The following is a 25,067-nucleotide window of genomic DNA, read 5'->3' as shown; positions in this document are numbered from 1 at the left end:
CTATACGGGAAAAAAAAAAAAAAAAGGAAAAAGTGGGGGGCTAAAACTTGCGTGCAAACGTTGGGTTATAACCATTAGAACCGCTCGGAAAAGGGGAATTTTTCTTTCTCCATGTGGCGGAACAAAAACCCCTGGAACCACCTGTGAACAAAAACTAAAACTACTCGAGATTAAACAAACTCAAAGACGAGCAAACACGACGAATCATGTAAGGCAAAATGATCCATATGCACTTACACACACGCGCACATACACAAAAAAACACGTTAATCATGCGTTAATGACAAGGTGACGACAAGGAAGTCGAGAAAGGGGAACAGTGCTATCCGCCTCCTCGCAATCCTCGCGGCACGCGCGTACGCTGCAGCAGACGCCTCGACGCTTCCTCAGCTTCCTCCGCCCGTCGAGCCGTCAGCCGTTGCGTTCGCTAAAATTCCTTCCTAGTTAAAGACCTCCGGCAGCTGCTGATAATGGCATCGTATTTCGATGAACACGACTGCGAGCCACTGGGCCCTGGCGAGCAACCTAACCATTGGCTCCATTTGGCAAGGTGCGCACTACTTTATGCGTATTCGAACGTACAGCTCGATGACTTGCACAACTTTGCAGGTCCAAGCCTTTACCTTTTCCTCTTTTTGTTCTAGGCTGCTTATTGACGGTGGATTTAGAGCCACCTTCGATGCGGAGTACCACAGGTAAGCATAAGCTGCAGTAAGAGCTCTGCGGTACGAATTATATGCACGGGTCCTCTCATTCTAGGGTGTTTCCTGACGAACCGCACAAGCCGCCAGCATCTAAACAAGCCGTGCAGTCGCTGAAACGAGTACCTGTGAAAGAAGCTGGTAAAGTAATTATTTTCCCTGTCTATAACATGCATGATCGAGGTATACAGGCACAATCTAGCTAGGGTCCGCACGGCATTTGTCAGTAGTGACAGCGCTGCATGCTTGCGCCAGTGTATAACCACCGACCGGATGCGTGCATCTCTGCAATATTCAGCACGGCCAGCATTCACGTGAGTCGTTCTCGCTGATCATGCATCCTTAGAACGTACATTCGCGGACAGAAACATACTGTTTGCTGGCGTGCATGGAAGAAAAAGGCGGTCGACGTTACCTAGAGCCTTCCACATAGGCCAAGTAACTTTGAGACGTTAAACCCCACAGACATGGAAGCATGGTTCATGGGATGGACAAAGCATATATTATGTATTAACCCCCCCTTCCCCTGCTTCATCCTCACTCGACCTTGGGCCTTAGGCAGGCAACAAATCCCTTCTCTTGTCCTTATGCACTGTACGCAGCATCAATCTGCATCGCATGCTGGGTGGCCACACCTGGTCCACCTTTTACATGCAAGATCCACTTCACCCGATGTTAGCAGGTGTTCATGAATAAGCTCCTCATCCATACGGCTTACACACCACATATTATGGCTCACTGGTGTCTCTACACAGAGGAAATGATTACATGCCTGCACTGCACTACTCTGGCATGCGGCGGCATATCCCATTTTCTCTCGGATTTCTGGGATTGCCATGCCTTTTCTTCTGGGTGCTCCGAGGTCGAAGCCTACCGGTTCCCTTCTAGCAATGGACTCTAACGGACAAATATTGTCTTGGTGTGATTTATGGGGCTTTAACATCCCAAAGCGACTCAGGCTATGAGAGATGCCGTAGTGGAGGGTTCCGGAAATTTATACCACGTGAGGTTCTTTCACGTGCACTGATATCAAACAGCACATGGGCGCTTTGCTTTTCGCTTCCATCGAAAAGCGGCCACTGTGGTGGGATTCGATTCCGCATCCTTGGTCACAGCAGTAGAGTGCCTTAACCACTGCACCACTACGGCAGTGCCATGCAAATATTATTTGCCAAGTATGGCTCCCTCAGTGACCTTATCAGAGCAATGAGAGATGACTGGCGACCCCTCCAAACACTAAATACTCTCTATCCCACTTACCCCATCCATGGTCATGAGCCCTCCTATTTAATAAAGGGCTTCCAACTCAACACGAACATGAGAAGGGACCCCGCGTAGAACAGTACAGGTTTGTCCCACATGACCCACACTTTTTCTTAATTTCCCCTAATTTTTGTGTGTGTGGAGGGGGGGGAGGGGGTTCAGTCATTACCTAGGGTCCATATAAATACTGAAGTGGGACAGCAGCTCTCCATGTCCATATGTGTGCATACACATGTTATACGGGAGGAGAGACCAGAGTTGTGTTCAGTGGTGAGATGGAGAGTAAGTCTATACATGCTTGCTTCCGAGTTTATTTCACCAATGCCATAATGTGCATGCATACTTCCGGATCCTACAGTGTGTGCATTGGTTCATAAAGCTGTGCACATGAAGATACAGGGCATTTACTAAGGTAGGCTTGGCGTCAAATCAGTGGCTTTGAAGCCAGTAGATAAATGCAAGCCAAAACTGAAAAAAATGGCATCACATGCAGACTGCCATAATTTCAAGTATATTATCACATTACAATTTGAGGATGACTGTTATAAAGCAAACTGTTTATTGGCTGAACTTCAGCGACAGCAGTCGACTCACACATTCTGCAATCACACTTCGACTGGAGTGACAATTCTGTTTAAACACAATTGAGAACTTACAAGATGAGTATCACCAGCAGCAGTGTAGTGCTTACCAGAATTGCAGATGCATACTATGATCATTCATTTCATTGGGTTCCCTAATATCACAGAGAGCATATGAAAGTATGAAGGTCAAACTTCATTTTCCTACATATTTCAGTCAACTAAAAGCTTGGCAGTATTATAGACTGCGTCATTTAAACATATGGAGAGGGTCATACTCCATCGACTCAAAGTAACAGTGATAATTGTAGAGGCTTGTTAACTCTGCAATACTTTTTCAGCCATCATAGGTTGCTATTCTCCATCACAATTCAAAACGCACATGGTGGGCTGGACAATTGGAAAAAAAAATGCATTGAACTGATATGAAGTGTGCTCTTACCATAACCACAGCATATTACAGGGGAAGGATATTAAGAATTGCCTGGATCGTGAAGGAAGGATGTGAAAAACAGCACAGTTTCTATATGAGATTGAGTAGGAAGGGGGTCGGGGGGTTCTTGACCTTAAACAGCACCTCCCACCCCATAGCTATGCTTCTAGATTTATACGTAAATATGTATTCAGTGGACATAGGTGAAATAAGAGTGAATGAGATTAACATCAAGTGTTTGTGTCTATGCAGACAAAAGTTGCTCCATCTGCTTGAAGAAATATGGCCATGAAGAAGTTGTGACGGAACTGCCATGCTGCCACTTATTCCATGATGACTGCATTCTTCCATGGCTGCAAGTGGTGTGTATATACATTTGAAGCAAACAATTTCAGTGTGTAGCTTATTTTCATAGAGACTAGCGGAATGTGGCAATAGTAATGCCTGCATGTACTCAGAAGCATGGTTTTTGGAAAGACAGCAGGTGTCTGATGTTCTATTTGGAAAAACCAGAACATTTGGAAAAACCACAGTGCAGGAAGAGGGATTTGTTGGCATGCTCTAGGATCAGATTTCAGAGACTAATATTACTAATATTTTCATAATAAATCAGAAAGCCACAGGAATGTGGTGAAATTTGCAGTGTATGGAAAGAGTTGTGATCCTAAAGGACTACTCCGATGGCATTTGAACAAGATGACCTCATTCATTTTTATTTGTGAGAGCACCCTATATTCACTGTGTACAAAATAGATGATTTTTAAACACCAGAGAAATAGGTGACCAAACCTAGGCTCCAGGCCTGCCTAAGGTGATGTTTGGCGTGACACAAAAACTGCATGCCAAATATTGTTAGTAAAAGGTCTGTTAAATGGCTGACTAGAAACCACATTCAATGACCCCATTTTGAACTGACTAAAATTACCATAAATGAGCCTGCCACTTCTTTCATCCTTCCAAAGTAGATACCAAGATAGGCGACTTTAGTGGCATAGCAAGTGCAGGGTTGCCCATAGAAATTACTCCAAATGAGCAGTTTGAAATAGACTGTGCTGAAATGAAAACTCCACATCGCTCCAGTGTCAGGTATAAAGATATACATCACAAGCTGCAATAAATTTTTCATTGGCATCTGTGTGCTTTGGAGGACATTTTTATACTTGCTCTTTAAAGTTCCTTTGAGTGAAAGGCATCCTCTCGTGTGATATATATACAGGATGCTTCACTCACTTGCACTGATGATGAAAAAAAAAAGTGGCAAATCTCATAGCATATCATTTGTCATGATGTAGCACTCCTCAGAGCCTGGTCAATTAGCCAATTAGCTGAGATGAATTATGCAGAATCTTTGTTATAGTTCAGTTTTGGGCCAAGTGAGTTTAATCAAGTTTTGGAGGTGGTTTAGAAACAACCTGTCCAGATTTTTTTACCAACATACCTTCAACATGGATGTTTTTTGTTGATGTTTTTTTTTTTTTTTTTTTTTTTTGCATTTGAAGACAGCCCGTGAAATATGGAAAAATGCAACAGCTGGCGTCAATCGTTCATTTCGATTTTTTTTTTTTTTTCATATTTTGTGGGCTTTCTTGAAATGCTGGAAAAAGTGACGGTGTTGGAGGTACATTAGTAGAAGAAACTGGGTCTGAACCTTCTCTACAACGTAATGAAGGGCACTTGGCCCTAAACTGAATATTGAATATTTTGCATAATTTATTTTAGTTCAGTAACTAATTATGTGCAACACAAAAAATATTCTGAGGAGCACTACATGATGGCAAACAATGTCATTGGTTTCAGACAACTCCAGTGCCCTACCCTTCTTAAACCCTTGGTTCAAGTTAGGTGAAACACTCAGTATGTATATAATTAGTCCTGTGACCTGCAAAAAAAAAAAAATACTCAAAGAAGTGCTCACAAAAACATTTCTATGACGTGATAAACCACGTCACTTGTGGTGTAGACTTCAAGTTGTCCCTTGTATCTAGTCAAGGCCACAGCAGTGAAATACGCTGGTTTGAAGTTCTCCCCTACTTCTTTAGTATGCATTTAACAGTCGCAACAGGGTAGCAAACCAGTTCCTTTACCGGTTAACCTCCCTGCCTTTCCTCCTCCTAACAGTCGTAAGCCAAGGGCCCCCGGGGCCAAACATGCCTAGTTAGATCCATCCTTCCAATTTATTTACATACCTTAGCACATTTCTGGGTCATCTGAGTGAGAAGATAGGTAAATATAAATTTTTTCTATTGTACTGACGATAACACTAGCTGTCATACACTTTGCACGCTATCCGAGCGATCATGGCATATCTGTATGAGTGTACTGTCACAGTGAATATCACTCGGCACTGCTAAGTGAAGCACCCAGTATACAGGTATAGGCAGCAGTGTATCAAATGTCGCAAGACCTGAGTTCAAAAAGCAACGTGAGGCAGCGGTGGTGGACAGTTATCCATTTAACAGTCAATGGAAAGGTATACAGTCGAACCCGGATATTTCGAATTCTGGTTATATCGAACTCGCGGAATATCCCCTTGAAAATCCCATGTAAAAGTATAGGAAAGCTGCGTCGTATATCGAACTCAACTTCACCGGTCGTTTGATATATTGAACTATACACCATGCATCACGCATTGGACAGTGCAGTGTGCCTTTCCCAAAGACAATCGCATCACCCTCGGTCGTTTGCGGTGTGATGTTTTCAAGCCACGTGCGGAAGTAATGAGAAAGCACAGTATGGCGACAGCTGGTTTAGGGAAGCACCGCGCCCTTTCTCCAAAGCGCGTATCTGCAGTGATCGCTGCCACGCACCAACACGTGACGTTTACAAGCCATGTGCGTGAAGAAACGACAGGGAACTAATGAAGCCGTGGTGTTCGGGAGAGGAGAAAAACACGATAGAGCGAAGCGCATGGATGTGTCCACTCTTCTGCCCAGCTTTATTTCTCTCCTTCCTCTCTTTTTCCCGGTCTTCGTTCACAGCAACATGCACTATGCATACGCAGAAAAGCCAGCTCAGAAACGCTTTCTCTAGTGTGTGTTGTGAACGCTCTGCGGGCAACGGCTGACATGCGATGTACATCTCGTGTCGTCGTGCTGATCATGTGTTAGCTACGGTGGTCGCTACGAAGCGGCAGTTCTTAGTTCTTTTTTCTTTTTGCGGGAGTTGTTCATACTTGCCGTCGTGCTGAACATACGGCGCAGCGTAAGCTGTGGCGCCTGCGGCCGCTAAGAAGCGGCAGGATTTTTTTTTTTTTCCTTTTCTTTCGAGAGTAGTTCATTCTCACATCTATATGCATCAACGAAAGCACGCAGTCAGCCAAACGGCATCTGCAGCTATCACGTTTTCTAATTATTTTGTGGCAATGAACTCGGCCCACAAGTGTGACGTTATAAATCGAACCAGACTTGCGCAATCAAGCCATCACGAGCACAAACCAAGTTCGTTCTCTGCCACTGCAGGAGCTAACATCAAAAGTATAGTCAAAAGATACATGCCGTGACGCTATCCCTGTATAGCATCTTGATGCGCTGCCAATAATTAGCTGTGGATGCGACGGTCGGTACAAAAGATGCGCCATTGAACGCTTTTTGTTTTTTTTTTCAAATTCTCGGGGAAGTGGGTTCATTATGGTGAGTGGGCTGATTATGCGACAAATACAGTATCATTTTTCACAACCGCAAGTGGTGTCAAGCTGATTTCTGTATGTCGAATTATCGGTATATCGAACTATTTCGCGATCCCCTTCGAGTTCGATATATCCGGGTTCGACTGTAGTACCTTAAATGTTTGAGCAAGTTTGGTATTCTCTGTGAAGGTGCACTGAAGCAGAAACCTCGGTTAGTTGAGCGGCAACATGTTGCACATCATGTTGTGTGCATCTGTACGTGAGCATTACTGTGCTAAATGCACTTTGATGTAGTCTATCAGCCATATAGTGTGCTTTAATGAATGGAATTCGCCCGAAATCTCCTTCACAGAGTTTAATCTCATTTCCTTCTGGTTACATCTGGCCAATATGAAATATGTAGCCTTACACTGTGAATAATTGTGTATGTTTTAAAAATTATCTGTGCCGTAGCTTCTTCTGAAAAGACTGTCAACTTCAGTACAGGATAACTGATAAATTGGTCTTAACACGTAATGAAGCTCATGTGAAAGAATTTAGCTGATGTGCAAGACTACAAAAACTATGCCTGAAGCGCGGGTGTGGACTTTAGGTGGAAGTGTAAAGGTGAAGGAACACCAGCGCAACCATCTCGGGCATCATTTATCATTTTGATTCAAAACATTTTTCTGTTTAAGTAGTATATTTTTGCCTCAAGAAACCAAATCTGTTCAGTTTTCCACTAAAACACAGCAATGGATAATTTTTTTACTAGCATGTACAAAATTTCTTACTGCCAAAATAGTTTGAAACTGCAACATTAAATTACCAAGATTTGCGAAACTAACACCCCAGAGATTTGTGGAATTATTTTCTCTCTCAAAGGTGCATGGCCCTTAAAATTCGCAAGAAACAACAATAGTACTGGTGGCAAAATGTGTGCAAGAAAATGGCGAACAACATAGGGCCACTCCGAAGTATTTCCTGTATTTGCTAGTTGGTACAAAAAATGCACTTTATCGCAATACGAATGATGCTAAATTAACCTGAACTAAAGAAATCATTGCTAGATGGAGCACTCAGAGAAAAAGCAGCAAGTTCGCAATCAACCTAATGACTGATAAAATGCTTTGTTACCTACCTTTCCATCAATTGTTGCCTGGACAAAAATATTTCCTGTATACATTATGTACTCACGTGTGACAACATTGAAAGGAGAAGTTTGGATAAGCAGCTGTGAAACTGTGCTCTGTTTAGTATTATTAGGTTAAGTGCTTCTACAAAAGTGCTCTCACCTACCATGTGCAGGTGAACACCTGTCCAATGTGTCGTCATGAGCTGCCTACGGATGATCCGAACTACGAGGCACTGAAGGCTGAAAAGGCAAGACAACTTCATTGCTTTGAGCTGTTCAGCTGCCGAAATCCTCAGCGTGTTGGAAGTAGCGTTGCAAAGGATTGTTGTGACATCCAATATTGTAGTTGGTTACCAATATATACTAGAACTAATGTGTAGGTTAAGAATTTTTAAAATCTCTAAAAGCAGGAATAAATAGCAAAGTTCTTTGTTAGAATTAACTGGTTCACAGTGTGATGTAGAAGACCAGCTCTTGTCCTACAATAAAGCTACGCTTTATATGCAGTAATGAGACCACTTGTAAAGGAAACAAGGTAGACAGCATATCACACCCCAGAACTGCAGGGACTATTGGAGAGAGTTGCATTCTGCCTGTGCAAAAGCTTGTCCACTATTAAAGCCGCCTCCAAACCCAACAGACTAGCTAAATCAACATTTCAGAGCTGACGCATTCCAAGCAGGTCGTTTCAGTATCTTGACACTGATGCAAGCGTGGCATGTGTCCAGCACATTTAATGCAGAATTGATCTCAACGGAAGAAATAACATGTCTGGCAATGTGCATATGACAATTGCTCATATAATAAACAAATGTGCTTGCTTGGCAACAAATTTGTGGATGGCAGAATGCAAGTTTTAGTGCGTTGTGTACCTTATAGTGGTGTTGAACACACTGCTTTTAGCTGACGTGGAAACATACTACAGCAGCTATAAATAATTTCTTTCCGCAGTTGTGGCCATTGCATTATCCTGCCATAATCCAACCACATCATTATACCCTTGTTGAAAAGCAATGTGTATGGATGTTCAAAGTTGACTTGTGTTAAAGGTCAAAGACTTCTGGTCCCTCTGACACTCCTAGCCATCACTTGTACATTTCATGAAGGTCGCTTGTCAAACAAGCGAACAATGGGGCGAAGCAGCACGATAACTAGCTCCGAGTATGCAGCAGGAAGAGAAGCCTTCAGCTTGTGGCTTCTCTACAAAAACCAAACTGCATGCTCCGGGCAGCTCTGGGCTACGCACCAAGGCTAAGCACTTAGACCGTGAGCCAATCATGAGGATGAGAAGAATGAAATTACATTACAAACTTCAATAATATCCAATTAGCTTTGGCAAATCTAAGGTGTACAGTCCCTGCTGGTTGTGTCAACAAATAATGCTCCTCCGGAAGTATGTTGAAAGGCGATGGCGATGGCGATGGCGATATGGTCGTACCCTTTTGAACGGGCGATCACCCAGTGGGATCTGACCAGAAAAAAAAAAGACACACACACACACACCAAAAAAAAGGAAAAAGGAGAGTACAGATGTTAGTTCACTCTACGTCTTTACGCCGCTCTGGCTGCACTGCTCCTCGTGTCCACCAGAACTCCAGGCGTCTCTTCGTACATTCCACGACTGCACCAAGTGATAACACTCCGCTCCCCTCTTCATGTGACGCCGCGGCCCCGTCGGTGCTTCCCTCTGCCGTGTCAGCCGTATTGCCTGCGAAGCCAAGGGCGACCGGCAGCGACGCCGTGCGAGGGGCGGGAGAAATCGCAACACATCCAAGTATCACGTGCTCCACAGTTTCCTCCTCCGCTCCGCAGAGGGCGCAGTCGGATACGCACTTGCTAGTGAACCTAGATCGCCACTGCCGCGTCCTCAAGGCTCCACACCTGGCTTCAGCCAGTAGCCCGCTCCCCACGGAGTTGTCATACCATGGTTCAGGACTAATCCCTGTCTTCTGCGCGCTGTACAATGCCAGGGATGAGTTCTCCTTTGCCCTGCGCATCCACTCAGCTGTCTCAGCTTCCTTCACTTTCAGCTTGAGCTTCTTCCCCTGGCTCACCGCCGGTACATCCGAGAGGCAAACTGTTGGCAGATGGTACCGTCTCTGCAGCCTCGCTAGCCGCCTTGTCCACTTCGTTGCTATTCCAGCATACACCAGGTGGATTAGCGTCTGATGTGCCAGGTTACTTGCCGGGAGGCGCATCAGTCGGTCCTCATATTTTACTTTGGCCGCCGCCTCTCTCGCTGAGAAAGAGGACCATCCGACCTCGCCCTGGATTCCCTCCACCGCTATGTGTTTGGGCACCCCTAAAGCCACCCGGCCGACTGCCCTCTGCTGTCGCTCAAGAAACTCCCGGGTGCCGGCGGAGATGCACAGAACTGCATTTGAGTATGTTAGCGCTGGCACCGCCACCATTTTCCATAGGGCTCTCGTGACCTCGTAGCGGTTAAACGCCCAGAGCGACCGACGGCCCAACATACCCCTACAGCGTGCCGTTTTCCCCCGCATTTCCCTCTCGTGTTGCCCGAGGTAGTTTGCCCCTGCCGACAACCGGACGCCGAGGTATTTGGCGGAATCCACCCTCTCTATCTGATTTCCCTGAAGTTCCCACCTGTGCCCGCTCAGCTTGTCCCTTTCGCCCCATGCCATCACTACACACTTTGCTGGGCTGAACTTCAGTCGACGCTCGCTCATTCCCGCAGCACAAATGTCCAGTAGTCTCTGTAGCTCTTCTGGTGTCCCTGCGAGGACCGCAAAATCATCGGCATACACCAGCGCTGGTATACGTCGCTCGACCTTCACCCCGGCATCCAGATGCTCAAACCGACATCCGTGCCCAGACACCTCCAGCTGCTCCGTGACCCCTGCGACGTACAACATGAACAGCAGTGGTGACAGCGGACATCCCTGTCGTAGCCCCTTCGGGCTCTCCAATAAGCTAGTCCTCTGACCTGCCCACTCCACGCACGCTCTGACATCGGCGTACAGCTCTTGCAGTAGCTCGATGCTGGACTCCTCAAGGCCAAAACCCCGCAGGATGCTCCACAATACGGCTCGGTCCACATTATCATACGCCTTAGCGATGTCCAGGAACGCCACGAAGAGTGGGTTTCCCGTTTGCTGTGCTATTTCTATGCACTGTGTGAGGACAAATAAATTGTCCTCAATGCGCCGTCCCGCCCGGAAACCATTTTGGAGCTCCCCAAGAGCCCCATTTCTCTCTGCCCACGCTTGCAAACGGGCCTTTGCCACCTGTGCGGCCACTCTGTACAGTACCGGGGTCACTGCTATTGGCCTGTAGCTGTCCAGGCACTCTTTGTCCCCGGTCCCCTTATACAGCGGCTTTATTCTAGTCAGTCTCCAGTCCTCCGGGATCTTTGCATCCTCCAGCACCTCTGCGACGGAGTCTTTCAACTTTGACTGCGCCTTTGGCCCCAGTGCCTTGATCAGGCTCATGGGGATGCCATCGCACCCCATTGCGGTCCTGGCCTCCACCCTCTTCATTGCCCGGTCCCACTCCCGATCCGTAGGTGCTGCACGAAGGTCTGCTGCAAGGTCTTCTGCTAACTGTCTTCGGGGCTCTCTCATCTCTCTTCCTTCGAGCTCCGTGTCCACCGTCGGCCCCTGCATCATGCACCACCACTTCTCCAGGATTGGGACACAGGCCGGCCCTGTAACCGCCTCGCCCCCTGGGGCCGCTTTCAACGCTGCTGGGCTCTGGGTCTGCCCTGTCTCCTTAACCCAGCGCCAAAAACGCTGAGGCGCCTGCCGGCCCGCCGCTCGAAGCTCATCCATCATCTTGCGATTAAAGATGTGGAGCCGCGACTGGATCAAAGCCGCTGCTTCCGGGTCCTATAAAAGTCCCACGCATTGGCAATGGCCTCCTTGTCCTGCCCCTTGACAGCTTGGCGGTGTATTCTACTCGCCGCTCGACGCCGGAGTATGGCCGCCGCCACCTCTGGACTCCACCAAGCTTTCGCCCTATGATGGCCTCTGGTACGCCCCCTGCATGCCGTGAGCTGTCCCGCCATCTCTCCTATCATCGCGTCGTAGGAGTCTAAGAACTCCACTCTTGCCTCCAGGCCCTCTGCTATCTTTCGCAGCTCGGACTCGCTAAGCCGCCCTTGTGCTGACTTCTGGGGCCGTTCCCGTCTCCGGTGCACGTGCCCAAACCGCAGGCGCAACCGATTGTGGTCGCTCCCCAAATTTCCTTCGCCCTCCTCATCGACGACCATTCGCTCTAGCTCCTCGTAGAGCCTTTCTGTCATCAGGCAGAAATCAATGCACGACTGCATGTCCCTGCACGCCCAGGTTGTACGCCCCTCGCATTTGCCCGAGCCGTTCACCATGACAAGCCGCTCCCCTTCCACCAACTTTAACAGCCGCCTGCCGTTTGCGTCTGTGTGCCCGTCGAGGTCCTCGATGTGAGCATTAAAGTCCCCGACTATCACGAGTTCCGAGTGCGCTCGAAGCGCTCGTATGTCCTGCGTTAGGCACTCGTACAGACCCTCGTTGTACTCTACAGCCCCGCCCGAGCGCATGTATACCACTGCCAACGCCACTGATCTACCTCCTATCGCTCCAGCTAACCACATGTGCTCCTGGCACGACTGCCTGGTGCGACTCCACCTGCCAGGCTCCGCCCAGAAACACCCTACTCCTCCCCCTTGGCGTTCCGACCCTTGGCGGTTACAGCCCTCCCACCCGTATCCATCGACTCGAGGGGGAGTCTCTACTTCCCGCAGATGAGTTTCTGCCACTGCGAAAACGTCAATCTGGTGCTTTGCAAGTTCCGTGCTCAGCTCTGCCCATTTTTGCGCCCTCCATATGGTGCAGAAAGGAATGGTTGCCAGATTCTAACAGGCTGCCAAGGTGTTACAGTTGAATCGCGCCACAACGAATACCGCCACAACGAAATTTCCGCGACAACGAATAATTTTTTATTCCCCGCGAGTATCCTATAAGAATTAATGGCCTAAATTTCTCTGCACAACGAACCATTTTTGCAGAGCGTTTCCGCTTCAACGAAATTTTCGCGTTCAAAATCGAAACCGAAACTAGTTTTATTGGCGAGAAGTCCAAGTCAAATCCAAAGCCACATTAAGCATGAAATCACGTGATTGCAGTTCCGCCATTTTGGCTTTGTGTCGTGGTCGCGTTGTTCACTCGCTGCCTTTCTCTTCGACAACGACGAGTTTTCATCCGCAGGACACGATGGCAACGCAAGTGAAAAAACGCAAAACTCTTTCCCTTGAGCAAAAAGCTCAAATAATCGCCCAAGCAGAAAGCGGAAGGAAGAAAGCGGCAATTGCTGAAGACTTCGGAATTCCTGCAAGTTCGCTGTCAACGATTCTAGGCAATAAGGACAGCGTGAGAATGGCACTTGCTTCAGGCACATCCTCGAAGCACAAAAAGGTGACGCGGCCCCTCCATGAAGAGTTGGACAAAGCAGTGCATGCGTGGTTTGTGGAAGCACGAGCCAGCAACGTCCCCCTGTCCGGAAGCATCGTCCAGCAGAAAGCCTTGAACTATGCATGCCTACTTGGCATTGATGATTTTAAAGCCAGCATTGGCTGGCTAAACCGTTTCAAGGCCCGCCATAACATCGTTGGAAAAGCGTTGTGCGGCGAGTCAATGTCAGCAGACGTGGACGGAGCAGCTGCTTGGAAGGCGAGTAACATGGCCGGAATTTTAAGCAACTTCGCGCCTGCAGACATTTACAACGCCGACGAGACCGGGCTATTCTACGAGATGTTGCCGGCTAGGACGCTCGACTTCAAGGGGCAGCGCTGTCACGGCGGCAAACACAGCAAAAAACGCATCACAGTGCTGCTTTGCACAAACATGGATGGCTCGGACAAGCGTCCGCCGTTAGTCATAGGCAAAAGTGCCAAGCCGCGCTGTTTTAAGGGAACTCGTAGCCTACCTGTGCAGTACAAGGCGAACAACAAGTCATGGATGACCCGCGCTATTTTCACCGAGTGGATGATGGCATTCGACCGCGACATGAAGCGGCAGGGCCGTAAAGTTTGCTTGCTTTTGGACAATTGTTCAGCGCATCACTCCGACGAAGTCAAGCTCACTAACACGGAGCTGAGGTTTTTCCCTCCCAATTGCACGTCTGTCTTACAGCCTCTCGATCAGGGCGTGATTCTTAGCCTGAAGCGCGCTTACCGCGGGAGGTTAATTCAGCGGCTGCTTTTTAACACTGAAACCGGCCGAGACACGAAGGTGGACTTGTACGTGGCACTGCAGATTATGTCTGCTGCCTGGAGCACACTGGGGCGCTCAGTAATTGTGAACTGTTTCAGGCACGCCGGATTTGCCGAAGGTCGACCCGTACACTCTGCTGGCCTAACACCAGGCGTTACAGACGACGACGAAGAGGCGTCACCGGCTCCGGGGATCGCGGCCGCCTGGAAAACGCTGGGAGAAATAGGAACCGTGCCGCCTAATCTCGAGCTCGACGAATACATCGGCGCTGACGCTTGTGTTGTTGTTCACGAAGATGTGAGTGATGAGCAGATCATAAAAGCTGCCTGGAATGATAAGGACTCTTTCGATGAAGAAGACGACGACGTACAGGAAGCGCCGGCTGCGGCAACCGCCGTACAGGTGATGGACGCTTTTGATGTCATCAGGAATTTCGTTGCTGTCCGAGACGACGATGTTGCAATGGGTTTGCTGACCGAGTGCGAAAATCGCGTGACGGCGTTGCTCGCCGTGAAGCGTAAGCAAACCAAGCTTACAGATTTTTGGCATTAAACGCCTTTGCTGCTGCTTGGGCAATTCTTTCTGCGTTTCACGTCAAATTTTTGCGATAACGAAGTTCCGCGAGAACGAATTTTTTTTCGTGCACCGTGAATTTCGTTATAGCGGGATTCAACTGTACTTCTTTAATGCAAGATGAAGATAGCCAAGATGTCTGTCTTCTAGAAAGCTGCAGTGACTCGCATGTTCTTTCCAGGACAAAAGCTGGCAGAATAGCTATGTTCCACTAATATGTCTTTGGCGAGTCCACATGCAGGATGGTTCTAGGGCTGGTATTAAATGGCTGTTGGCCGCGCTTGTGTGTAATAATCCGTAACTTTCTTCTTGTAAGATAACAATCACACCAGAAGAGAAAAACTGGGCAGAAGTAGTGACTATTCAGCAAACAGGACTAGTCATTGTGCTGCACGGCTTCATGCTTACTATTTGTGGGGACCATACGTTTTCTTTTCTTCAGGCACACACAAATTTTGATGATTTGAGTTACTATTAAATCCCTTTAACTAAACCCCCCCGAAGAATAAATTGTGCAGTCAACTAATTTTTTTTCAGAAGTTGCTCTTAATACATTCACACTTTTCGAGAACTGTTATTCACTTAGCTTGCTACACAATGTGAAAAAAAATAAAAAAAAATACATTAGTGTGGAGCCGCACAGCATCACAAAAAGTGGCAACTTTGTCTTTTTTTTTCCAGAAGTTTCAAAAAACGTTTTCATTTGCTCCATGTACAGTAACAGTAGAATTATATAACTCAACGCTGTCACTAAAGGCCCCGCCTCAGCCACTCAATGGAAGCACGGTTGGTGTGACTCATCGCACCGCAAAGGCTGTGGAAGGGCTTCCATGAGTGGCCGTGGTCAAGCCGACTACCGTTGTCAGTTATATTTATGTGCCGATGTTTATCTGCTTGAAGTACGCACCCTGCTTTAACCTAGTGTCTAAGGTGTTTTATGAATAAAGGAAATCGCCCAGTTGTTGTGGCAGCAGTGATGTTTTCATTGTTTAGGTCAAAACTGCTAGGTACCCCCGCGTCTCTCATAGCCTGAATCGCTTTGGGACGTTAAACCATAAACAAACACAAACTGCTCGGTCACCACATCATGCATTCCAAAATAAATTGAACTAAAAATGCTCTTGTATGGTGTCTGCTTCGGAAGAAAAGTTGCCCAAAGCTATGCATGCAGGCATCAGGCAGATCTCACCGACCACCTTTTTGACTATCCCAGATACGAGTTCTACTAGTGAAGGCTTCACCTCACGGAACCACCTTTAATTCTCTCTCATCCCTTGGCCCCTGGGGACAATGTACATATGCACATCAGTGCTTTATGGGCTACTTCCTGTGAATCACAAATATCTATTGCATTATGTAGCTGGACTAAATGCTAATTGACTCTGCCAGTACCAGGCACATGCGCAGTCTCAAGAGTTCTTGTTTGTTTAATCTGCATTTCGTGAACATTGCACTTATTTCTTAGCTTTACCTTTTTCTTGAGACAAAATTCTCGTCTCTCCCCTTCCGGAGTCTGCTTCTGCTTTCCAATATCTTTAAATGCTCTTCTGCTGCCAGAACAAATATTTGTAACAGCTATAGCAAACCTGCAATCACAGCAAGCTGACAGGTGAAATTTTAATGTACAAACGTTCCACGTAGCAATGGTTGAAAAGCTGGTGCAGTAAAATGCTGTAGCAAAGCTTCGAGCTACAAAAATTTATTTGCATCTCACAGACGCTTCCCTTTCTTTGTCATTGGCACAAGTGAGTCTTTATGCAGTGCCGGGAGCATAAAAAATTAAACACTGCTGTATCAGCACATTTTTTAAGATCGCTCTAACCACTGCAAGCTTTAGCCAAAAAATATTTGTGCAAAACATTCCTTGCCACCATCTTTCTGAGTAAAGTGAGACACAGTATCACAAGCCCTTTGAGGAATGTCCATCTTTTGCTTGATGCTTCACTCAACAGAGGAGGAGTGGGCTTGCAAAGTTTTTTATTCTCCAATGAGCATAACTGCCCCAGCAGCCTTCTTCCACAGCCTGCAATTCTGTACTGTCACCCTCACATCCATGAACAATTGAAAAGAAAATTCTGACATAGCATTTTGCTATAGTTCCGTTCTTATTAATTAAAGACAGTGGACAGCAGTTTCTCCCTTAAACAAAAAAGCTGGTGGCAGCAGACCATACCCAACTTGTTTTTTACACACTTCTGTTCTGTTATGACTGCCGTCTACTTTCCGGTTTTAACCCCCAAAACCCCATAAGCATCCGCTTACAGGGGTTTACATGGAATCTGTTAAAACCAAAATTCACCGGTTTTCAGGCATGTTAGGAGGCTGCCGTTTTTGCCAAAAAAAACTTGTCGCTACTTTCTTTTTCAAACGCTCAGAAGGCACTCATAACAATACAGGAAATATTTTAAAGCCATGTCAACAAGAACATTTCCGCATGGCAGCATCATTTCATCTTTCGAATAGCGCTGTAGGCGCAGCCTATCACCTACAGCAGGGGTTTCAAGCATCCGGACCGCAGAGCTACATGATGTGGCTTGCCGGTTAGAGATTTCTCATTTCAGCACGTGTTCGGAAAGTGTGTGCAAGCTTCACGAGTCATGTTTGCCATCAAGCTCGTTTTTCAACCAAAACGACTTGTATTCAGATAGTACGCATTCTTTATAGAAACGAAAATAGCCACTGGCATCTTTAATCTGCGCAAACTTCGGACGTATTCCAGCTGCCTTCAATAGCGAGGCGCATCTCCAAATATACTTTATTTTTCCTTTGTTTTGAGAACAAGCGACTGTCGTATTATCGTTGTGCCCTTTTGGTAGCTCTCTCCAAGCCATTCTGAGGAGACGGCCATCTCGGGCCAGAGCAGTGTGTGGGAATTTTATTAACTTATTTCAGAAATACTGCCAGCCTTCACAGAAGGCCGTAGGCAGGAGTGGGATTACATGCATTGTTAAAGAATAAAGCACACAGCAGAAAAGAAAAACCAGCTTAACAAGAGCAAAACCTAAGAAATAAAGAATCATCCCGGTGTTGACCTGCCACCAAAAAATGAATTAAAATACTCACACATCAACACACTGTTCATACAGTGAAATTGACCACCAGAAAAAAAAAAAGTTGAAAGAAAAAAAAAAAAAGATACAAAAAAATGATGCATTTTTGTCGATTTTTATTACTGTATGGTTATTTTTATTTAATTTTTCATTGATATTCTTTTGTACTATTTAGTACAGTGGAGAGCTGTGCCAGTTGGTACATATTGGTAAGGATTAAAACCAGCGGAAAGACGCAGACAAAGAGAGAAGCACACAACACAACGCTGGACTAACAACACAGTTTATTGCTAAGAAACTGACAGAATCTTTGCAATAAACTCAGTTGTTAGTCCAGCGTTGTGTGCTTCTCTCTTTGTCTGCGTTTTTCCGCTGGTTTTAATCCTTACCATTTTGTACTACTGTTACTTTTTAGGCTCCTGACCCGCGAGGAACAAAATTTCCTCAATGCAGCCCGAGTAGCAATGAGTATATGAGCGGTGAATATGAATCTGAGCAAAGACCTCAGATTTGGCCAGGCTTATGGACAAAAGGATTAGCCATTGCGACAGACAGTACTGCACAACTTGTCCTGAAGAGCTGTCAAACTGCGACTCAAGTTCAACGCTATCGCATATCGCGCCTAAAAGAAAAAAGAAAAAGCTTTTTACAGAGCTCTCCACGACGGCTTTATTTTTCAGGCATTTAGTTGTACAGCTAAGCATTTCTGCCGAATTGATGCCATAATAGAGAGCAGAGAAAAGCTTAAAGCACTCGTGGAGACACTAGGATATTTGCAAAAATACTTCTCAAAATGGCCTTTCAAGGTGACATCTCATTTCTCGAGGTTATGACCAAGCCGCACGTGAAGAATCTATATGTGGCATGTCCTCTCCCCGGTGTGGCATTTCTTGTCCTGGATAAGAAGTTTAATCGGGAACCAGCTGGTCACTGCCATGCAGACAGCCTATGAACTTCGGAGACGAGGATTAGGAATGTAGCTTGCAGAGATTTTACACCATTCTTTAAGGTACTCAAACAAGATGCTTATTAGCATCCAGCGCAGTGCCCACTTTGACTTGTAGTTAACAGGTGGCCCAACATCCACATGGTTAATCAAATCGATAAGGGAGCTTGCAAGAAAAATTCGCGCACTCCAAAAAGACATTAGTGCATGAAGATTTCAGACAGGAAAAATATTAACTGAAGTTTCAGCTTTGCTATCGTCGCTTCGTTGTTCTGCAGCCTAACTGCGTGCAACTAGCCCAGATGAACCTTTTACAAAGCTCTGAAACTCAGCTTCTCTGCACAGCAACCCATACCTGTTTAGGAGGAAAAAATTTGGTGCAATGCAGGAGACATCTATTATGACAATAATGGCCACGTCCATTGTTGGTTTGTGCATGGCATCAGGTTATAGTAGTATTCAGCGATGCACCTTACCCTACCATGGTTAAGGGGTTCATGCAGCAAAGCTGACATGCAGTTTTGCCAAGGGCCCATTGTTGTGGCAGTCTGTTACTGAACCAACTTTACACAGCATGTGTACCACAGACAGTAAGCTGTTGGGTTTCTTTTTTCTACGGCCCCTTCTGTATATATAGGAAAACTTTTTGGCGATAATAGCTTTCAGCATTTAATCTGCACAACTAGGTGAAAAACACCATTTTCAAAAATGAAATGAACGGCAAAAAGCTGCGAATATTCTCAAAAGTAAACACCGGAAAATGCATGGTCTAGTTGTGATATAACAGCGCTAAGGCATCTGAACTGAAGCGACTGAAAAAAAAATTACAACCTACATACCAACAAGTTTCACATCATGCAGTTTTGCCAAAACTTTTGAGTTAGAAAATTCAGTGTGTGTGTCCGCTCACCAACAGCTTGCTTCAGCCGTAGGACAAGAAATGCTTCCTAGACTCAAAAGAATTGAGGTTATATCAAATGCATGCGTTTGCAGCTCCACAAAGCAAATGATATCAGAATCTGAGCTATGCACCATTACAAAATTCACCACTTCGTGACAAACCAATAAGTTTGCATAAGAGTTATGCCGGGGTGTGGGCTACTCGATGTACTAGAAAGTGCAATTTGGGTCAGCCCACTCCAACTGGATGGTTCCTACTGGTGGAGCCATCGACCAGTAGAAGTGGGGGCTGATTGACAGGTTAGCGACTGTTAGTGGTATCCTTGCGTGATTCGGCCCTAGCAATTCTTACCTGGCTAAGAACCACAGCACAGGTTAGCAAGTTCATTGCCCTTATTAACTAAAATAATGCCACACTACTGAGAATGGCCATTACACGATGCATGCTGAAGGCACAGCAGTTAAATGTGCTGCACCCTCATTGATGGAGTGTTGCTGGTTTAAGCAACAAACAAAAAATATTGCATTCAGCATACAATTTTGCAAATTAGTGCAACCATGACACTAGTTGGCTTGAAGGAGAAAAGTAACGAAGATAGAAACCTGGGATACGCCAAGATGGTCAAGTACCACAGTTGAGACTGTAGCAAAGCTCTTCATATTATGAGCTTCTGTGGACTGCAAAACTTGTTTGCCCACTTGGGGGCATTTCAAGATAATCAGTTCATCGAGGCTCTTTTGTATAACTGTGGTAGGTGGCAAATGCTTCAGACATGCCAGTTCTTTTGTGGCACTCCAAATGCCCCCTCTCCTCCCCCAAGGGGACCTCTTGTCAGTAGTTGCATGCACCAGTACAGTAAGGGGTTGAATATTCATGTCATCACAGTGGTTTTTGCAATAATGGGAGCATGAGCAATAGTGTAGACATTGAGAAAGTTGCCAGGCCACTGCAGCACACACTGACCAAGTGAGCACACTTTGCAACTGCACAGCATGTACTGAACCCCTGCACTATGTCGAAAAGCCTAACCTCAAGCATGTGTATGAACTCTACATGCTTCAGGTATTTGCAGGTAGCAGATTTAGTGCAAGATCCAGGCAGTCTACCAGAAATAGGGAGCAAGTAATGAGGTGCAGCAGAACAGCCTGTACTGCTGCTCTTAGAGATCTCTTGCACAATCTGCAAGAAATTATTTTACAAGGAGACTTTCAGGTTTAATGCTTGCCAAGTGGCAGAGATGTCGCTGCAAGTTTCACACCCTGCATTGGTATTAATTGCAACCATCTAATGCAGCAATAATCCCTGTAGAGAATATAGGTGGAAAAGTGAAGCCATTCAACAACAGAATGGAGCACAGTTGTGCATAAAGCCCTAGGCAAATTTGTACACTGATTGCAGGATTTTCATTCCAGGGCCACCCAAGCACAGTGCAGGGTGCGGACGTTAGGCAGAGCCATTCATTGTCCGATTGCAGAATTTCCGTTCCAGGGCCAAGCAAGCAATCTCTAAACCCAGTTCAACCTCCGTAAGAGCCTCCCGCAATCCTGTGAACAGTTGCAGGAGCGATGCATGCAGTTTCTAATGACCGCTGATATCCGACGTGCCTTGAAGCAACGAAGCCCACACGCAGTGAGAAAGGGACACCAGTGGTAAACACAGCATGGCAGTAGAACACACAACAATTGTGGTCTAGTCAGCAATGTGGGGGCAAAGGCACAAATATGCCAAGTGTGGGAGCTCGTATCAAGGCACATCGAACAGAGGCAATAGCAGCCTTGCTCTACGCTTTTGCTAACATGTACTGCTCTTTTCCTTCCCTTTTACAGGAACGAATGAAGCAGCGCCAAAAGGCCCTTGAAGAACTACACAACTCCATGTTTGGATGACTAAATCAGCTTTACTGGAACAGTGAAGAGAAATGCATTCTATGTACAGATCAGTGGCTTTGTTGTTTTCCTTGATGAAGGGTGGGGGGGGGGGGCAGGCAGAACACTGAACATGACGAATGATGCTAGCCGCTCTTAAAATCTGTCCTTGTTGCTTGCATGGAGATGTGAGGGGATATGAGAGGAAGCAGCACAATTGGGAGTCCGGTCATCACTTTTACATGCTCCCCTGTTTAACGACTGTAGGGGTGGTAGCCTCCACCACCAGCGCCACCGCCCCCACCGCGGCGCGTCTTGTTGTAGTTACTCTGTTGTTGGCCTGCAAACAACAGAAAGTAAGATTAATGGGGCCATCAGATCGGAAACATATCTGCGTAGCTACTGGCTAACCACATAACCCCACTGTCAACTGCCGATGCGCATTAACACTGGCCCCAACAGTAGTTAACATTAGGGAGCAAAGAACACTGACTACACCACAAGTTGCTTGTGCACTGCTACCACCACCAAAAAAAAAAAAGGCACAAGCGCCAGCTGTGGCAAGAAACAAGGGGGTGCTACATTTATTCAACTAGACGGAAAAAAAAAACAAGCAACGTGGCGGCAACAATAGCAAATATACAATCTCATCCGGCAAACCCCCAGCTACCTACCGTATCCACTTCCGTAACCCCCCTGGCCGCCGCCATAGTTCCACCCGGAGTAGTCGTAGCCTCCGCCATAGCCACTGCCATAGTCGTAGTTACCATAGCCACCACCGTAGCCCTGGCCATATCCGCCACCATAACCCTGGCCATAGCCGCCGCCGCCGTAACCGCCACCTCCGTAGCCTTGGTTGCCCCAGCCTTGATTCTGGTAACCTGTGCGGTAGAAGTAGAACCGAGAATGTAAATTAAACATGTAAGTGCCGCTGGCACCACAGCTCCATTATCAGAACATCACTATGTAGGCTAATTAAGGATTAACTTACCGCCTCCTCGTCCACGGCCGCCTCTGCCTCCGCGTCCGCCACGGCCACCAGCTCCAAAGCCGCCACCCCATCCACCACGCATGCCTCTGGCATCTGGCTTGGGTGTTGCCTTCTTGATGTCGCACTCCTTGTTGCCAATTTTTTGCTTTGGCTCGCGGCAGACCAGGTCCACTGAGTCCTCTCGCTCAAATGTCACAAAGGCGAACTGCCTCCTCTGGTTCTTTGCCTTGTCGAATGGCAGCTCCACGTTCTCCACCTGCAAGCAAAAAAAAGCCAAATAAACGAATGCCACCACTCCCCATGCATAAAGCCAAGACTTGGCACCATTCAAACCGAGGCCTAGTCTGAATGAGAGCCAAGTAAACCAACTGCACAGACCAACTTGCAAGCATGCAGCAAGTTAAGCATGCGAAGATAACTTGCTATCGCAGCACAATATCTCCGAACTTCTGCCTTACTTTTAAACACCAGATCAGACAGTTTTGAACTACTGGCAGGGGGCACAATGTGTTGTGCCATGCGACAAAAACTGCACTTTATGCACATCCCACAATTGGTACTCAATGTGTATTGAATTCTACTCACGGGGCCAAACTTTTCAAAGTAAGCCTTGATATCGGCTTCTGGCATGTCAGACTCCAATCCACCAACAAATATTTTCTTGATGCCGGGGCGCGCCTTTGCAGGTTTCGGGTCTATCTGCTTGCCCTTTACCGTGTGGGGTGTCGCCTTGAGCACCTGCAGGTTATAAAGACAGCTACATGTGAGTGAAGGACGCGGCGAAAGAAATCACGGTATGCTCTGGACAACATATGAGCAACTGGTGCTGGCATAGTACACCGCAAAACTATTCGCAAATGCAACAAATCAATTGGAAGATTTGCGATTTTACAACATGCAAAATAAAATCAATTTTAAGCGTCTGACATGTTAACTTGCACTATACAGAGTAGTCACGTGTTCTCATTTTTTGTTTTATCATTCACCACTACTCTTACAATGCGAAAACCTTGCATGGTAATACACAATCACAATGCTGATCGCGCATGCACTTCCAGGCGAACAAGCTGAATTTATTTCGCCAGATCCGAGCGACACTTATTTCTGATCGCGCGACGCCATCGCGTTAGATTTCGCGTACGTGCACTCGGCCTTACACTAGTGCTCCCAAGCAAGGCTGCACAACCCAGTATAGACAATCGACCACTTACGGCTTCAATCGCGTCTTTTGCATTGAAGGTGACGAAGCCAAAGCCTCGGGATTTGCCTGTCGTGGGGTCTGTCTTGATGTTGACATCTACGACGACTCCGAACTTCGAGAAGTATTCCCGAAGATCCTCTGCGAGATACAAACAATAAGTTGCAGCCAGAACGCGCTAACGCACATACAGTTGCCGGCTAAGCACTTACTGTTATCAGTGTCCCAGCTGATGCCACCGACAAAGAGTTTCCTGGAAAGGAGGTCTAGGTTTCAACATGATGCTGGCATGGCAGAACGTGCTAGATTACAACACTGAGCAAAACGGGGTCTACTTACGTTACCTTTACATTACACTGCGGACCACACACAAGCCAAACATTCACTTCTCTTAGAGAGCAGACTTTACAGCAACAAATGAAGCTTTACAGCAACTGCAAGTTGGAAACACTTAAGAGAGAATGGCATTCCAGTTAGTAATTGGGTCGCTGCAAATGAGGCTTTACTCTTCTTTATCTTGCTTAGTGGTAAGGACGAGCTACTTCGGCAAATCCTCCATGTGGGAGAGAAGGGGAGGAAAAAGCACTCGGCGCACAACTAGAGGCGCTTGAAGTCATCGAAGTTGTAGCACAAATTACATTGCTTAGTTTGGAGAAACTCAGCAAATGTACCATTGTGCCAGCGCTGCGCATCATGTTCCTGGTGTGATGAGCTGGGCACACCTGTCGGAAATGAAAGCAGCGTTAACATCCATCGACATGGGTGACACAGCGCGAGCCCTACACCGTAGACACGGGCCCCCGCGCTCCGGCCGATAAGGAGCGTTACGTTAACACTACTCGGGGACACCTCCAGATAGCAGCACCGATTATCTGCAAAGAATCCATTAAATTTAACACTATGTGTTAATTCATGAGCATACACGAGATCAACAGTAACAAGGGTGCAGCAAATGCGCGCGCATGCATCAAAGAATCACAAGAGTACACTTGGTGCGCCGGGCGGAAACGCCGATCGATACCGGCAACATTTACTATGACAAATAAATGGGCCGCACACAAAATATTACTTAAATATCTCGCAAACCATGTTTGTAGCACCCAGAACCGTCGTCAGCACAGGCTTTTGGGCACCGATGGCAATGTAGGCTGAAGGATTACCGTGGATTGAAACAAAATGGCGCTACCGCTCAAAGGGAACAAAGGGGGGCGACCGACGCCATGTATGACAAGCGCTGCTAAATCAAGTATTCAAAAATGTAAAGCACACAAATTTCACACAGCATACTTTAACGTCAAGCATAAAACAACCACTTAAAGGGCAAGGAAATTTTAAATGGAAAATCCAAAGTCAAAGCGATATTTACCTCTCGTCCTCGTTAGTCTTCCCGTCGGAGCCATTTTGGGTGGCTTCATTTGTCTGCCCATTGCCTTCGCCTTCTTGCTGGTACTGACCATCTGTGAACTGGCCGTCGTTATACTCTCCGTACTGTCCATCAGCAGAAAAATCTCCCTCACCATAATTCCCTTGCTGATCGCCGTCCGCCATATTTAGCTAGTCTGCTAGACACACAAACGAACCTGACGACACCCGCACGGTAAAGAAGTAACGAGGCGC

At 46.6% G+C, this 25,067-nt stretch overlaps 3 protein-coding genes and 1 long non-coding RNA gene across 7 annotated transcripts in view; 1 reads left to right on the top strand and 3 right to left on the bottom strand.

Annotated features, from left to right (window-relative positions):
• Nucleotides 1-256, bottom strand: part of JMJD5 (Jumonji domain containing 5) — a 45,650-nt gene extending 45,394 nt beyond the window's left edge. Inside the window, exon 1 of the mRNA XM_084587697.1 lies at nucleotides 238-256. The gene's annotated coding sequence lies outside the window, so the exon portion shown is untranslated. The remainder of the gene's footprint in view (nucleotides 1-237) is intronic.
• On the top strand, nucleotides 173-21,969 carry LOC146201585 (E3 ubiquitin-protein ligase RNF181-like). 3 transcript variants are annotated; one of them, XM_084587701.1, is made up of 6 exons: nucleotides 173-550; nucleotides 645-695; nucleotides 760-842; nucleotides 3,231-3,340; nucleotides 7,891-7,965; nucleotides 20,809-21,026. In XM_084587701.1, the coding sequence occupies exons 1-6, from the start codon at nucleotides 471-473 to the stop codon at nucleotides 20,923-20,925; spliced, it is 516 nt and encodes a 171-aa protein (XP_084443827.1). In that variant the 5' UTR covers nucleotides 173-470; the 3' UTR covers nucleotides 20,926-21,026. The 3 variants fall into 3 exon arrangements, with proteins under 3 accessions (XP_084443827.1, XP_084443826.1, XP_084443828.1); XM_084587702.1 differs by lacking the exon at nucleotides 20,809-21,026 and adding an exon at nucleotides 21,223-21,969 and having other exon boundaries at nucleotides 193-550; XM_084587700.1 differs by lacking the exon at nucleotides 20,809-21,026 and having other exon boundaries at nucleotides 176-550; nucleotides 7,891-9,116.
• Nucleotides 2,501-9,116, bottom strand: LOC146201586 (uncharacterized). The gene is made up of 3 exons (XR_014703572.1): nucleotides 9,020-9,116; nucleotides 7,882-7,957; nucleotides 2,501-3,331 (listed from the first exon to the last, which is right to left on the bottom strand). It is a non-coding gene; the product is annotated as an uncharacterized LOC146201586 (long non-coding RNA).
• Nucleotides 21,274-25,067, bottom strand: LOC146201584 (heterogeneous nuclear ribonucleoprotein A/B-like). Of its 2 annotated transcripts, none has more exons than XM_084587699.1 (7): nucleotides 24,817-25,067; nucleotides 23,663-23,703; nucleotides 23,464-23,591; nucleotides 22,838-22,990; nucleotides 22,253-22,508; nucleotides 22,029-22,142; nucleotides 21,274-21,601 (listed from the first exon to the last, which is right to left on the bottom strand). In XM_084587699.1, exons 1-7 carry the CDS (start codon nucleotides 24,996-24,998, stop codon nucleotides 21,516-21,518), a joined length of 960 nt encoding a protein of 319 aa, XP_084443825.1. In that variant the 5' UTR covers nucleotides 24,999-25,067; the 3' UTR covers nucleotides 21,274-21,515. The 2 variants fall into 2 exon arrangements, with proteins under 2 accessions (XP_084443825.1, XP_084443824.1); XM_084587698.1 differs by having other exon boundaries at nucleotides 21,936-22,142; nucleotides 24,817-25,066.

Source organism: Amblyomma maculatum, chromosome 1, assembly GCF_055883805.1.
Source record: "Amblyomma maculatum isolate TAMU_Amacu chromosome 1, ASM5588380v1, whole genome shotgun sequence".
NCBI lineage: Eukaryota > Metazoa > Arthropoda > Arachnida > Ixodida > Ixodidae > Amblyomma > Amblyomma maculatum.
The sequence above is the reverse complement of the archived record's forward strand: the minus strand, read 5'-3'. Positions and strand labels throughout refer to the sequence as shown.